Below are 16,631 nucleotides of genomic sequence, written 5' to 3'. Positions count from 1 at the left end.
GGCACGACCATTCTTTAGGTCATAAATAGGAAAAGTGAAGGGGTCACAACTAGAGATGAGCGAGCATACTCAGATAAGTCAGTTACTCGAGCGAGCATCGCTTGTCTTGAGTAACTGCATACTTGTCCGAGCATATGCTCAGGGGCGGCGGGGGTGAGCGGCGGCAAGCGACTGGGAGAGAGATCTCTATCACTCTCCTCCCCGCTCCCCCCCCCCGCCACCTGCCGCCCCCGAGTATATGCTCAGACAAGTATGCAGTTACTCGAGACGGACTTATCTGAGTATGCTTGCTCATATCTAGTCACAACTCGACTGTTCAATGCTAATCTAATTGCAAAAGTAAGTGCACCCCTATGTAAGGTACTTAATCTAATTTTCTAACTTCCCAGTGTCGTACAAGAACGAAATTTGGCATGACCATTCTTTTGGTCCTAAATAGGAAGAGTAAAAGGGGCAACAACGTGATTATTCAATGCTAAGTGCAAAAGTAAGTTAGACTCTATGTTATGTAACTTCCAGCTGTCGCACAAATGGTAAATTTGGCACAAGCATTCAACAGGTCATAAGTAGATAAAGTAAAAGGGTTGCAACTTGATTATTCAATTCTAATTGCAAAAGTAAGTAATCCCCTATGTTATTTACCTAATCTAATTCTCTAACTTCCCGATGTCATACAAATGTGAAATTTGGCACAACCATTGCTTTGATCCTAAATAGCAAAATTAAAGCAGTGACAACTTGATTATTCAATTCTAAGTGCGAAAGTAAGTGGCCTATATGCGATGTAACTAATAACACACATCTGTACTGCACAAACGTGAAATTTGTCGCGTCCATAAATAGGAAAAGTAAAAGAATTACAACTTCAATATTCAATCCTAAGTATGAAAAGCTATGAAAATCCACAATACATGAGTAAGTTCTTTTCTCAGAAACCATAAAGCCTACGGAAATAATTTGTATACTGAGGATAATTTGCTTAATCTCTATGTGTATATACTGAGGAGAATGTACCTCACCTCTATGTGTATTTACTGAGGAGAATATACCTCCTCTCTGTGTGTATATACTGAAAAGAATCTACCTCATCTCTATGTGTATATACTGAGGATAATCTACCTCACCTCTATGTGCATATACTGAGGAGAATCTACCTCACCTCTATGTGCATATACTGAGGAGAATCTACCTGACCTCTGTGTTTATATGCTGAGGAGAATCTACCTCACCTCTATGTGTATATAGTGAGGAGAATCTACCTCATGTCTATATGTATATACTGAGGAAAATCCACCTCACCTCTATGTGTATATACTGAGGAGAATCTACCTCCCCTCTATGTGTGTATACTGAGGAGAATCTACCTCACCTCTATGTGTATATACTGAGAACAATCTAACTGACCTCTATGTGCATATACTGAGTAGAATCTACCTCCCCTCTATGTGTATATACTGAGAAGAATCTACCTCACCTCTATGTGTATATACTGAGAACAATATAACTGACCTCTATGTGCATATACTGAGGAGAATCTACTTCACATCTGTGTACATGCGGAGAAGAATCTACCTCACCTCTGTGTATATACTGAGGAGAATCTACCTCACCTCTGTGTGTATATACTGAGGAGAATATAACTGACCTCTGTGTGTATATACTGTCTGGGGGTAAATTTGAACAAAAAGGGGCTTTACGTTTAAGGATACAAAATGAAGAGAGTGCGAGGGGTGGCACATTCTGCAGAGGGACATCCATACATGCAGTCTGAGGAGAATCTAATGCTCCTCTATGTGTATGCATATTTTATTTCTTGGTTCCTCTGAAGTAACTGCGACTTTATAACATTTTCCGTGCGAACAGATAAACACCTGTACCAAATTAACTCGGATGAAGCCAGGTATATCAACTAGTATAGCATACACATCTCCTAACAGAGTATTGCAAAGTCATGTTTTTATTCAAAGCTGGTTATCTGACACCACACATATGTCAAGTCAAGCGGAAAGTTAAACAAGGACATATCTATATATGTATGAACAGATGTAATGGAGCTCATTTTGTCAAATCAGGCTTAACTTTCTTATTTTACACATAATGATGAGTTATCAGTATATTTTCATAGGAATGGAATGCAGATAGACCTACGGAGATATTTTAACTCAGTGACTTATCATAGTGCACATAGACAGCTGATGATGAATTCAGATCTGCTACATCTGTGTTGTTCCCCTTATGGTTTTGTATCTAACATTATATTGTATTATGGAAACAATGGGCGCAAACAGTGCCATGGTAACATAATGTATTTGTCGTTCACTGTTAGAACATATTGTGAAGAATAACTTGCTTTGTAGGTGTGGCAGAACAGAGGGTCTTCGCTGGCATGTCCAGCAGTGAAGGAGTGAATGACATGAGTACTTGACAGACAACACAGATGGGACCCACCCTCGACCAAATAAGGCCAAGAAGAATGCAAAAGCAAGTGTGCTAAGAATAAACCTGAACATTAATGGATAATGTTACAAGACACTCAGCGACCTGTCCCTTGCAAAGTGCAGTTATTATGAGACTCGCTGCAGGGCCTTGACTGGCTCTAATCAGTTCCTTTGCTTTTTTTGCTGTCTCAGATTTTAGGTTCTTCTTAGAGTTGAACACCTAATATTATTAGGGATCCTCAGAAGGACTGTGAAACTTTTCAAGTAGTGACCTGGAAACACTAGGACTTCTTACCTTTAGCCTTCAGGTGGGACGCATAATAATCTAGCTTCTGGCAGCATAAAAGAGGAAGGAACTGAGTTACGAAACACAGAATCCTACCCAAAAACTCAAAAAAAAAAACGCGTCTCCACACCTGAAGACTTATGACCTGTTACTGCCATTGATTCCTTAACGTCTAATCATCGCTATGACGGAAAGCACAGCTGAAGGTAATTCAAGCATTTGTGAGATACAATTAGTTAGTATTGATTTGCAATGATGAAGTTAATGTTATGTTAAATATGTCAATAATTAAATGTATCCTTTGAGACAATGCATGCACTTTCTGTACCTTTTTGCTCTATTGATCTGTGTTTGTTGTGGTATCTATCAATCTATATGTACTTATATATATAGTTTTTTAACAGTAATTTATGTTTAATTTTATGGGTTTTTTTTTATATTTTTGCATTTTTTTAAATACTTCAAAATAAAATCTCTCGTCTCCTCTAAAAATAACCTGAAATTTGAAGCCTGCTAAGGATAATCTCTGACCACCTTCTAATGTGACTCAAGAACAACATTTATTAGACTCATCAGCTCCTTCTGCATTTAACCATTTAAATACTGAATAGTTCTTTTAATACAGTATGTGCATTTGCCTGCTTGCAGTTAGTTAGTGTTTGGACACCTGTTATTAATAATATATAGTCTTACCTGATTACTTGGGGCTTACTTAAAATTTCAAAATGCAAACAGGAGAACTGTATTCATATTTTAGATAAAAGTATGTAAAAACTGCATTTTACACATTTGTGGGTGGAAACATGTACAGTATATTGTATATAAACATGGAAAAGATAAACAATAAAATACATACAACAAAATCCTTAACAGTGATGTACTTTCTAATCAGTGTATTTAAAATGTTATGTCTGATTTGAAGTAGGGTCTGTGTGTGAGTATACATTTAAAAAATCTCATATCTATCTATCTATCTATCTCCTATCTATCTATCTATCTATCTATCTATCTATCTATCTATCTCCTATCTATCTATCTATCTATCTCCTATCTACCTACCTACCTATCTATCTATCTCCTATCTATCTATCTATCTATCTATCTATCTATCTATCTATCTATCTTCTATCTATCTATCTATCTTCTATCTATCTATCTATCTATCTATCTATCTATCTCATATCTATCTCATATCTATCTCCTATCTATCTATCTATCTATCTATCTATCTATCTATCTATCTATCTATCTATCTATCTATCTATCTATCTATCTATCTCCTATCTACCTATCTATTTATCTATCTATCTATCTATCTATCTATCTATCTATCTATCTATCTATCTATCTCATATCTATCTATCTATCTATCTATCTATCTATCTATCTCATATCTATCTATTTATCTATCTATCTGTCTATCTGATATCTATCTATCTGATATCTATCTATCTATCTATCTATCTATCTATCTATCTATCTATCTATCTATCTATCTATCTATCTATCTATCTATCTATCTATGTCCTGTGGTACTGTCTACTGCCATTACTCTTCCTCTAATAAAATACACAATGCATATGTCTATTGTTAATTAAACATGTTGTTCAGTAGGACAGTTTTTCTTTGTCCTGAGATTGACTAAAAGTTAATGATCCAACTTTCATGAAACTTTTCTCTCCCCTTGAAAGTCAACTGAAAGTCGTATGAAATGTATTCCTTGGTGGGACAGCCAAATGCAACTGTTGTGCAACCCAGTGAAGTGGTCATCTTATCTGTGTGTGTTTTCTAAGCTCAATATTTTTTATGTCAGTCCCCAAACTGTGGAAGATAAACATTAGAACAAATGAAATGTTGGTGTGTAGCCTGGGTTTTACTGTATGTCTTATTTTTGAGATGCCTAGCAATTAAAGTAATTGTCTGGTTACTGGACAACATTTCAGCAATAGCTCAAACTGGCTTAAAATAACAAACAGAGCTGTACTCATCCATGGTCAAGCCATGGGGATCCAGTGATGCTGCTTCGTCATCCAACCAGTGATATTAGGGAAAATCAGGTAACTTCTGCAGCTAATCAGAGGCTGCAGCATCAACGTTCATTTTCCTAGTATCAGCACTCTCTACCTGGGCGCCATGATGCTACGAGTTTAGAGCCTTGGATTGGCTGCACCGGTCAGGTGACTTTCACTGATTTCATATTTCATAACAATCACTGGGCAAATGGAGGGGCAACATTGTTGGAGCCCTGTGAAAGACAGGTGAGTATAGCGCTATTTGTTATTTTAAGCCAGTTGGGGCTATTTATGAAATGTTATCCTGTAACCAGACACCACCTTTTAATTGAAATGGGTTGCATAGGATTGGATAAACATGGCTTCATTTTTACAAAGACAAAGCCACCGCTGTCCATGAGTTGTGTCTGCTATTACAGCTCAGCTCCATTGAAGTGAATGGTGCTGAACTACAATGCCAAATACATCTGGGAGACAGGCTTGGCACTGTTTTTGGAAGAAAACAACCATGTTTTTCCAATTCTGTACAACTGCTTTAACAAATAAGACTCATGTAAGAGATTTTCTAACAGAACACTTTGTATCTTTTATAGAGAATATTTGAAATAATAGAACCCTATGCCCAGCTACGGGCAACAAATGTATTAACAGGCAATTATGAAAATGTGGCAGGCCACATACGGACATGTCCCCTAACGATGGGCCCTGCCCAAGTTTTGAAAAGTGCATGGCAATAATGCCCTAAAAGCCTAAAAGAATTTTGTGAATTTTGGACACCAGAATTTTGGTGTCTGAGGCATAGTAAATAGGCCCCAATGGCGATACATACTAAGGGCTTGGTCAGACAAGCGTTGTTTTTGGGTGCGCAAAAAGAGCACTTCTAAAAGAACCAATGGGTTCCTATAGAAGCGCTAACATGAGAGAATGTAGTAGCGCAAAATGGCGCACACCTAACTAAGATAGAACATTGGCTATCTTTGGTGCACGCTGTGCAAGAGTTTCCATTGACACCTATGGGAATAGCAGGTAATGGAAACTCCTGCGCTTACAGCACGGCATTTAAAACCTGCTGTCCAAAAGCACATTTTAAATGTCCTGCTCTAAACTCCTGTTAGAGCGTGGGGATGAGGTGAAGCCCCAAGGGTTCCTTTAATCCCCCTCTCCCCAAGGGATTTACCTAAAGCAGGGAGAGGGGACGCAGTTACAAGGCTTTCCCCAAGGGCTTCCCCCAAGAACAGGGGAGTAGAGGGCAGGGCTAGAAGGATTCACCCTAGCCCCGCCCCTTCTATGTTTTGCTATGGGAAATCTCTGTGAGAATCCCTTTTGCTCCACCCCCAATCTCTAGCCCCGCCCCCCCTCTCTGTTCTATAGGGATATCCCTCGGGCTATCCCTATGGGGTCCTCTCTTGTCCCCATAGCAGGGAAAGAGAGAACGGGACTATGAAATTCCCCATAGCCGGGAGACAGAGTGGAGCAATGGGGGATTAACCCATAGCCCTGCTCCGTCTCTCCTCCTTGCTATGAGGAAATACCCCATAGCCCCACTCTGTCTCTCCCTGTCTCTCCCTGCTAGAGAATCGCAATGATTCTCCGCTCGTGAACACGTGCCTGCACTTTCCATAGCAATGCTATGTGAATCGTCGGCCAGCGTGATTCGATGACAGTTTACCGCCGGCAAATAAACTGCCGTGAACAGGGGGCCTTACTATGGCCTTACACCCTTGGTATGCTTTGTCTATGTGCTGATTTAGTGCTAAGCAGCTGCCCCCCTCAGTATAAGAAAGGTGTGCGAGTGGTTGTTCATTAGCACCTTGCACCTGTGCAAGGCTTCTCTATTTAACAGTTGCCTGATTTTTCTTCATCATAAATTAGGTTTATTTAACAAATTTACAAACGTTCAGCTGTTTGAAAAAGCCAAGCCACTGCCATACTTCCTGTTTTAGAATCGGCAGTCTGTTCTTTTCAGCATATGCTTCATTCTTCCTCCTGACATATTGCTGATTCATAAGCCTGAAAAGTTCTAGTTTTATTTAATCAATCTACAGAACAGAATCCTGAGCTTCTGTGGCTTATTTTTATGGTTTTGATGCTTCTGCTTTAGGGCTCTTTCACATGAGCGTATGCGTCTTTGCATTCTCTTGGCTGCGCCATAGAATTGCATGAGCAGCCGTTTTTCCGCGATTCCGTACGGCGTATTCTCGCCCATTCACACGACCGGAAGCAACGTTTTAAGCGAAACAATATGTTGCATCCTGGAAAACCCTTGCTCTGCAAAAATCCTTGGGAGACCTTTCAATGCCTATATAGAGGCACCAGTAAGGTTTTCACAGCGTTGGACGCTGCTAAAATGCTTCCTCCTTCCTTTTTTTTCTAGCTCCCATAGCAGTCTATGGGAGCCGCCACCATATATCGGGCAAAAGATAGTTGCAGAACTATCTATTTGCCACCATATATACGCCGGCCGTATTCTGGTTGCCTATGGTCCATTTTTGACAGTCCAACGTATTTACGTGCTGTATATTCGCGCATGTGAATAAATGCATTGGAAACCAATGCCTCAGATGGTCACGTATATCGGTCGTCTGTAAAAACGCGCTGTTTATGCACTCGTGACAATTAAGCCTTAGGGTCAGTAAAGCTGTATGCCTTGAAACTCTGGCATGAAGACCCTCAGGATTTAGCATGTGCTAATGGAAGCCCTAGTGTCTGCTGCCACCCATTCTTTCTGCAGGTCCTTTGCAGTTACTGTAGAGTTTTGCACACCTGGTGTAAGCTGGTGGTAGCTTCTTCTTTCCTATACAGCAATATCACTGAACACAATTTAAAAACAGAAGCAAAACATAGAAGCTCTATATACCAAAGATCCTAATAAGGATTTGCTCTAAGCTGGTAAATGCATAATTAATAAGAAGAAAAGTCCTTCCCCATATTATTGCCCGCCGGAGGAGTCCCGAAACCCACTTGTATCGCTGAATAATGCGGTTACCCCAAGTTAACTGGTAACTTGCGCAAAAAGAGTACTATAAATAATAAACCAAATAAATAACCCCAAAGGAAACCTATGAAAAAGGAAACACTCACCTGGTGATGCTCCATCTGGGCATACGGAAATGACTTTAAAATAGAGACATATATAAATAATACTGGTGTAAAATACTAAAGATGGCGCAAGTTCCCATAAATCTCGTAAGAAATAATAAAATGTTGCACATGCACTAATTCTCCACAGACCACTACACCAATCAAGGATGGTATGTTCAACATACAAAAACAATCATGTGAATGCGCCTATCCCCTATGTTGCATAGCAAAAGGGGCATTTAAATGGCAAGGATCTCCTACCATGCATAAAGAGGATACCAGAGTGCTGCATATGGGTGAATCAAAACAAATTATACAAATTAGGTACTTGTTATGCGGTTCAGTAAGAAAAAGGGAGACAGTTCTCATAATAAATAGGTACAGCTGTCATTATGCCAATGGAACCCCCATGTATACGAAAAAATGAATTTAGTGAAGAGTCCGGCACAAGCAGATTCATATAGTATGTATAATAAAACAGAAAAACAGTGCAGATCGTACCACAGTCCCTACAGGATCAGCATAAGGAACTTATGAACGTTCAGATAATAACCAAAACCATATGATTACAAATTACACAATTGTATCACAGATGGTATATTGTACCTCTTATTAAAATAAAGCCACCCACAACTAGTACAGATCCTGAGAACATATAAATACCAATAGGGATTTAAATAAAGAAATGTTAAATATATGAACAGAGCTCTGAGAGACGAGTTCAATATGGCTTGAATCCTTGTGAGACGATTAGTCGGAGGTAAAAGAAGTCGAACGCCTCGGAGGCCTAACGCTTACCCGTGAATGCCATACCTCGACTTCTGTCCCATGACCCATGACTCATACTTCTCTCCCCCGCCTCGCCTGAGGACAAGGCAACCCCGGGGACCAACCCCCCAAGCAATTGTTAAAATCAGACTCCATATTCATCCCTACAGTGGTGAAGCTTATTCCCTTCCATTATTCACTCCCCTTCCCAAATACCCATCCTCCCTCCCCCCTTATCCTCCCTTGCCCCTGTCTGTTGTTTCCACAAGTTCAATTTAATGGTTTTTTGAAAGGACCGCTAAGTGCTTTAGATATAGTGATTAGGTTCAGAGCAGACCTTCCTGTTTTTATGGTTATATAAGAATGTTGTGAAAATTTGCATTTGTAATTATAAGCCATTCGGCTCCTACTGTCTCTACATGATGTAAATCTAGATATACTACAAAATCTAATAAAAATTTGATTTAAAAAAAATATATATATGTATGAACAGAGCTCCACAAAAGTGGGAAACAGTTCCTATAATCATAGGAACATTATACAAATAAGGAAGATGAAATAAAACCTCCACAGTGCCACCTATTGTAAGGCAGCATTTCTTCAAGCCAAAGTCAGACTTTTTATACAAGCCTTGTAACAATAACTGCGAATTAAAAGCAAAGCCAGACTCCATGTACAGACAGCTGTTTCAGGGTTTTTGCCTTTCATCAGTGTGTAGTAGCAGTCTGGCTTTGCTAGTGAGAGGCCTGAGGCGGGGGTCAGAAATGCTATCTTTTCTCCTTAGGGAGAGCACCTAGACGGTGAGTGAGGAGACTCAAATGGCCATGCATGCTCCTCTGGGTAATATGCAAATAAGGGAGATGGAATAAAACCTCTACAGCACCACCTATTGGAAGGCAGCATTCCTTTATGCCAAAGTCAGACTTTTTATACAAGCCTTGTAACAATGACAAAATTTTGTGCAAGGGCCAATTTTGCAACTTTTTAACTTTCTTCCCCGCCCCAACACTTTTGTAAAAGACACATTTTATAATTTACCCCAGAAACTGGCATAAATTGCAGCTATATGGTCAATACTTCAGACTATGACAATGAATTTATAACTGTGGAGGTATGACATGTTTTGCTATTATTATTTTTGTGCCGTTTAAAAACTGGTGAGCCCAAATAAAAGTGATATAAGTTTCAACCTCATGAGTTTCTAAGTGTATCTCTAGGAACATTCAGTGGCTTTACTATCTTTTTGTATCCTTTTCTTGGTAATGCAATGCAATGATCTGTTTTCTTAACGTTTTGCACCATTCTCTTGACCATATTTCTAGCATACAATTAAACATCACAATGAGCAAAGCCCTAGTCAGTCGAGGTATTTGCTGTATTTTATCTCAAACACACCTGATGCAATTAATTAGGCCCTTGATTATTGTCATCAGGTGCATTTGAAACAACACCTGATTTGCCCATGCACGCTCTTATTTGGAAATCTATTTAGGGGGTTAAATAATTCAGAGACTGAAGTTGTCATAAAAAAGGCACTTAGTGTTGAATTTAGAGAAACCACTTTTGAGGCTATCAAAATTGGGATTATTTACCCTGGAAAAAAGACAGCTAAGGGATGACCAAATAACCATGTATGAGTACATGAGGGGACAATACAGGGATCTCTCCCATGATCTGTTTATACCCAGGACTGCAACAGTAACAAGAAGGCATCCTCTATGTCTAGAAGAAAGCAGGTTTCATCACCAACACAGAAAAGGGTTCTTTACTGTAAGAGCAGTGAGACTGTGGAACTCTCTGCCTGAGGAGGTGGTGATGGCAAAATCCATAGTGGAATTTAAGAGGGGACTAGAAGGATATTACAGGATATAAATTTTAGGTGACCAGTGAGTTGTTGATTCGGGTCTTACAGTCAGGTAGGAACTATCAAAGGTTGATCCAGGGATTAGTCTGACTGCCATTAGGGAGTCAGGAAGGAATTTTCCCCCCGAAAGGGCTAATTGGCTTCTGCCTCTTGGTGTTTTTTCCCTTCTTCTGGATCAACAAGGAGGTTGAAACAGGCTGAACTAGATGGACATTGTCTTTATTTGGCCTAACATACTATGTTACTAGTTGAGATGAGCTATTTGAATTGTTTTTGTTTTTTGCAAGCAGCTGAAAGATTGTAAACTTGGCAAATACACCTCATTTGTAATGGAGGTTTAATAATTTTGACTGAAACTGTATTTATAATGCAAAGGTGACATATTGAAAAGACTAAAATGTTTAGCCTGTCTGCACCGTTTTTTAATATAGCTGTTATCCCTATAGTCTATAAATGATATTGAAGCTATGTTCTAAGTCTATGGGCATGTTAGTTGTATATGTCTTGAAAACATACATGATGTGAACCCAGCCCATTATTATCCATGTGGCTGGTGTTCCTTTTTATTTGCTCAATTTACCGGAACACTTATTAGATTGCACAGAATATACTCTTTGCTGAAGATATGCGGAATTCATACTGTAAATGCTTTTATTCTAATGTCATAGAACTTGTAAGCTCCTTTACTTTTCGCATTCCCTTTCCCTGTAAGAAGCATTGCTAAGATGATTTGTGGTGAGCCTGACTTTAATCTTTTCCAGATCAGAGGTTGTTCAGTTTTTCTGTTTCATTATAACTTTTTTTTGTTTTTCTCAACATAGCTGCATGCAGGAATTTTTAAACATTTTTAAGTTTAGTGAAATGAAAACCAAATGCAAATGTGGCAATTTTTTCGAGTTTAACATTTACAACATTCATGGTTTGGTGAAAATTACATGTTCATTTTACTCTGTGAGTCAGTACGATTACCGCGATACCAACTTTATATATTATATATTTATGTTTTACTACTTTTAACAAATAAGAGAAATTTTTTCATAAAAGAAAAATTATTTATTATTCCGAAACCTGTAACTTTTAATGTTTTTCACTGATTTGTACGGACTTATCTCTTGCAGTGTGAGCTGTAGTTTTTATTGGTACTATTTTGGGGAACACACAAGTTTTTGATAACTTTTTCTTTAGTTTTCTTGGATGATGAGGTGGTCCAAAAACCATATTTCTGGTTTTGTTTATTCATATTTTATAGAGTTTTTTGTGCTGGACGGATTTTAATAGTTTGGTCTTTTATTGCCTCGGGAATAACAACTATGGTTTTTCTTATTGTTTAGATTTTTTGGGGAAAGGAGGGTTGTTTGAAGTTTTAATATTTTTTGACCTTAATACACTTTTTTCTTTACATTTCTTTAGTCCCACTAGTAGATTTGAGCTTGTTATAAGCATTGCTCCTAATGATCGGCCTGGCGGTACAATTGCCACAATTTTAGCTATATTGAATCGGGTGAATCTGAAATACTTTTGGTGAAAATTGAAAGAAAATTGAATTTTCCATAAGAGGGCAGCATGCAGTCAATCAGCAGGCAGAGTGCTTTGCTGATGTCAGCAAATGTGTCCGCCAACTTACATAAGGGCAGCATTTCAGTCGGATTTTTGCATCACATGACCAAGCCACATATAACATAGGCACTGTATTACCAGCGGACAATTTGCATCTGAGCACAGGACAGAGAAGCTGCATAACGTTTATATACCTATACAAAATGTAGTTTGCACCCAGAGAAAAATATTGTGTAGAGGATATATTGCTATTGGTGTGAAAACTGTATACCAGCACAGAAAATAAAGTGGGTTGCAGTGGAGGTACCAGAGAATGAAGCTGCATGATCGTTTTATGTCTATACAAAGCATACTCTGTACTTAGGAACGAGTTGTCTGCAAAGCATATATTTCTGCTTATGTCAGCGTATAAAGCATCAGAGCAGACAGACAAGCTACACTTTGGCGTGGAAAATACTGCATTTCTCTGTTTGTCCACATATACATTTTTGCAAGTCTGGCTAATACAAAGCATTTGCAGGTGTTTCGCAGCTACCTGTTGGGTGAGGGGAAGTAAGTTATGCTGTGCAAAACAGGGACAGTCCAGAATCTATAATGTATACTCTTTGGTCTTATGTTCTCACATATTGTGCTGTCTTGGACTTGAAGCATAGTAGGTGATGGTGTGTTTTTGTAAATATAAAATAAAACAGGGAAACAAAAAATCCCAAACAGGGAAACAGCGTGTGTGTCAGCGGGCTCAGACTTTGTTCAAAGTCATATGTCCGGCCAATACAAATTATTTGCAGGTGTCACGTAGCTACTTGTGGGGTGAAGGGAAAAATTATTTGCAAAGAGGTCCAGCTTCATCCAAAGGCTTAACAAAATGTGAAAATCCATATCCACACGCTGATGCTTGTGCGAGTTTCTGGTACACACCCACACCCTAAGGGTGAATGAATACGACTGGGTCGGATTCTGACTGCAAGATTCTCATAGTAGGATGCGACCTGTGCCCCTGTAGTAACCCATGGCTTACTTGTCCTGCATCTTCGCTGTGCTCTAAGCATGTGCTGGCAGGCGCACTGCTGCACATGCACAGTGCAGAGCGGGCGCGAAGCTCACACTGAAATAGGACATGCTGCGATTTTGTTATCGCACGAGCTTTCCGCAATCAAAATCACAGCTGTCTGTATAGGATTGCATAAATCAATGCAATCCTATGGCAGTGTGCAACGGCGAAAATTCCGCGTGAAATCTCAAGACGGAATTTCCGCCCATGCGCATTCAGCCTAAGTTGTAGCACAGAAATGAAGCCATTACATTGTATTTAAAATCATCAATTACAGGCACATGGCATAATTAGTTTTCACGTGATTACACGTCATGGTGGACCATATAAACAATCAAATGTATAGATGTTATAACTTCAGTCAAAAGCAAATACAAATATTATATCCCAAGTAGCATAGCTGTAGGCACTCATATTACAGAAGAATAACAAATATGGAATGGAAACGAATACATGAATGAGCATAAAAATAAAAGAGAAAGCAAACCCTAATACCATATGAATGCTGAGCCAATGATCAGTGACACATATTTTGCTATGTATGCCATATAACACAGTGACATAAACCACCCATAGATATGCAAATAAACAAATATTAAACCTCTGCCATCATATATGTGATAGGCCTCCTGCAGACGGCCAGGTCGGATCCAGCTGTGAGAATTCTGGCAACGGGATGCGTCCCGTGCCTCTGCAGTGACCCGGCGCTCACCTCCTCCTGGCATCTTCTCCGTTCTGCTAAATGCCCACTGCCGCCCAGCCAGCACATGCGCAGAGCAAGGCCCGCACAGAAATAGGACATGCCGCAATTTGTTTACCACGCAAGTTTTCACGCGGACAAATCGCGGCTGTCTGCATAGGATTGCATTATGTAATGCAATCCTATGGCAGCGTGCACGGGGGGAAAATCTGCAGGAAATCCTGTAGTGGAATTTCCGCCCATGTGCAGGGGGCCTTAATAAGAACCACGTAATCAAAAGCAATCAAATTAGATTGATCAGATATAAGAATGGCAATTATTTCTTTATTGAAATTATTTTAAAAGGATTAACATAACTAAACAAACTTGAGAGGTAACAGCCCAGATCTAAAACAAAGACTCGGTAAACATACGACAATATCGGAACAATGGGTGTTAAAGAGGTCGTACACTTAAAATAATTGCATGTGTACAAATTGATAATGGATAAACAGTAGAGATAATAGGAGTAGTAAAGTGTTCACCATCACTGAGCAGCGCAGAAAGGAAAACAGAAGCAGGGGTTGAACAGATCGAAACAGACCATATTGTCTCCCATAGCATATGTGCCCGGCACAAGCAACACATCTCTGAAAAAAGAACAATGTAGGTAATGTGTATGTTATGGGGGGTTTATAGCCAAATATTCCATCCAAGGTACCCAAGAAGAAAATGATGAGGTTTTAGCAATTTATCACTTATTCAAGGACACTAGCGTCACGACAATAATCCAAGACTGAACTGTAGTAATCCAGTCTGTTAAAATCTTATCTCCCTTGCTAATGACTGGACTGGGCTTCAGCCTTTGGTAAAGGAGATGGTAGAGCCACTGTAAACCGCTACCATCTTGTACCCAGCTGTCTACGCGGCTGAAAGCCTGGTTCTCGGTAGTCCCCCCCAATTATCAAAGTGCCTTTTTGTATCTTAGTAGTTTCTTTCAAAACGTGAATAAAAGAATTTAACTTGCCACTTATATGGGAAATATACATTCAGTAAAGTGAAAAGGGGCACCATTAATCTCACAGACAAGAATTATGAAATGACCAAAAGTATCTGCGTATAAATCCTGCTACCGGGTTCAGCTACTAACAGCAGCCCATTCAGACAGTGACCACTGATAATGTTAAACACAATCAGTCTGTGCTCGCCTGTATCAGAGCCAGGTAGGTTGTCAGCAAGAGCACTCTGCTTCCTCGGAGAGGAGGCAATAGAATTCTTGGGGCTGCTCAGTGGATTAACCCCAGCATTGCCACAACACTCATCCCTTTGAACTGAACTGTGGGTCCAGCAAGTGTGCTACAGCCTACAATGTGGGAGGGTTCCTACAGCACTTCTATTTCCCTTAGGCCTCCTGCAGACGGGCGGAAATTCCGTGGTGGGATTCCCCGCAGAATGTCCGCTCGTACACGCCTACATAGGATTGCATTACAATACGCAATCCTAAGCAGACGGACGCAGTTTGTCTGTGCGAAATCCCGCACAGCAAACAATTCGCGACATGCTCTATTTCTGTGCGGGGCTCGCAGAGCCCCATACAGAAACGTCACTTACTGGCCGCCGGCTCCGCTCTGCGCATGCGCCGGCTGCCCACCAGCCGCCACATCAAAGAGCCAGAGCTGCGGGAGCGGGTAAGTACGCGCTGCTCTCTGCAGGCTCTCGGGTCGAGTCCCGCTGCGAGAATTCTCGCAGCCGGATCCGACCCAGCCGTCTTCAGACGGCCTTAGGCTCCAGAGCCAGTCTACAATGCAGCCTCACTGGCAGACAGCTGGAGCACACTGGTGGGCTGAAGACAGATTACACTCTCCATGGTCAACAGGCAGTCCCAAACTGAAGTGGTGGTTGTTCTCCCAGCAGTTAGAGGTATGCTGTATTTGGATGAGCTCAGGAGTTTAGTAAATAGCCATCTCTATAGTGGAGTGCTCAGATCTTGCAGACAGACATGTTGAGAGCTAGCCACACCACTGGCATTCTTTTAATATATTTATGAAATAAAGATAAGACTTTTTAAATTTAGTCAAGTCTCTGGATGAAGCTGTACCTTTTTGCAAATACTTTGTGCTTCTGTGTGGTTTAACATGTTCACAGTACTTGTGCATTCTTTTAAACAGCAGGTGATGACAAAAAAGGTGGTCATCTGTAAGATCTGCTGTAAGTGTTTAAAATGTGGAAAGAGCATAAACAGCCTCAACACAATGTATATGACCATCCAGATTAACTCCCACCGCCCACCTGGAGAGCCCAGCTGGGCCAGGGGGCAAAGAGTCAGTCTCATCCTGCTCCCTCTTCTGCTGCTGTAGCTGCCTCTTCTCCATTTCCCTCCCGTTCATGCAGCAGCCTCTGAGCACAGAGAGGCAGTATTGTATAGGGACATTAGCATGCCTACCTCAGGCCTCTCCTCTGCAATTGATGACTGGGCTGCAGGCTTTAGAGCCAGGAGTGGGAGATGCATGTACAATGGATCACAGCTCTGCAGCTCATGGCAAACAACTATGCCACACCTCTAACAGAGATATAGCATTGTTTTTTTAGCCTGTTGCAACCTGTAGAAACAGCACAGTCACAGGCACCAGTTATGCATTATGTTCGAAGAGTATGTGAGCTCCTATGTGGATGTACTCAGACATGGCATTTGCCTCTTTGACTCCTGGGTGTCTAAGCTGGACAAGTGGCTGGAGCTTGCACAACATGCCTTAGAGGTGCTTGCCTGGCCTGCTGCGAGAGTACTCTCAGAAAGTGTGTTCAGCAAAGCTTGGGGTGTGATAACCGACAGACACAACTGCCTGTCCACAACAATGTGGATCGCCTGACGTTTATAAGAATGAACCATTTATGGGT

The 16,631-nt window shown here is 40.4% G+C and overlaps 1 protein-coding gene across 26 annotated transcripts in view; it reads left to right on the top strand.

Moving 5' to 3' along the window:
- Positions 1 to 2,550: 2,550 nt before the first annotated feature.
- Positions 2,551 to 16,631, top strand: part of TRDN (triadin) — a 630,780-nt gene continuing 616,699 nt past the window's right edge. For 22 of the 26 annotated variants that reach the window (XM_066606567.1, XM_066606610.1, XM_066606533.1 and 19 more), the window contains exon 1: positions 2,554 to 2,930. In XM_066606567.1, the coding sequence (XP_066462664.1) occupies positions 2,909 to 2,930 (22 nt within the window). In that variant the 5' untranslated portion in view covers positions 2,554 to 2,908. Of the gene's footprint in view, positions 2,931 to 16,631 lie in introns of all 26 variants that reach the window. The other 4 variants (XM_066606673.1, XM_066606691.1, XM_066606682.1 and 1 more) reach the window with 2 other exon arrangements.

The sequence above is a fragment of the Eleutherodactylus coqui genome, chromosome 1 (genome assembly GCF_035609145.1).
Source record: "Eleutherodactylus coqui strain aEleCoq1 chromosome 1, aEleCoq1.hap1, whole genome shotgun sequence".
Taxonomy (NCBI): Eukaryota; Metazoa; Chordata; class Amphibia; order Anura; family Eleutherodactylidae; genus Eleutherodactylus; species Eleutherodactylus coqui.
This window is presented reverse-complemented; position numbering and strand designations above follow the sequence as displayed.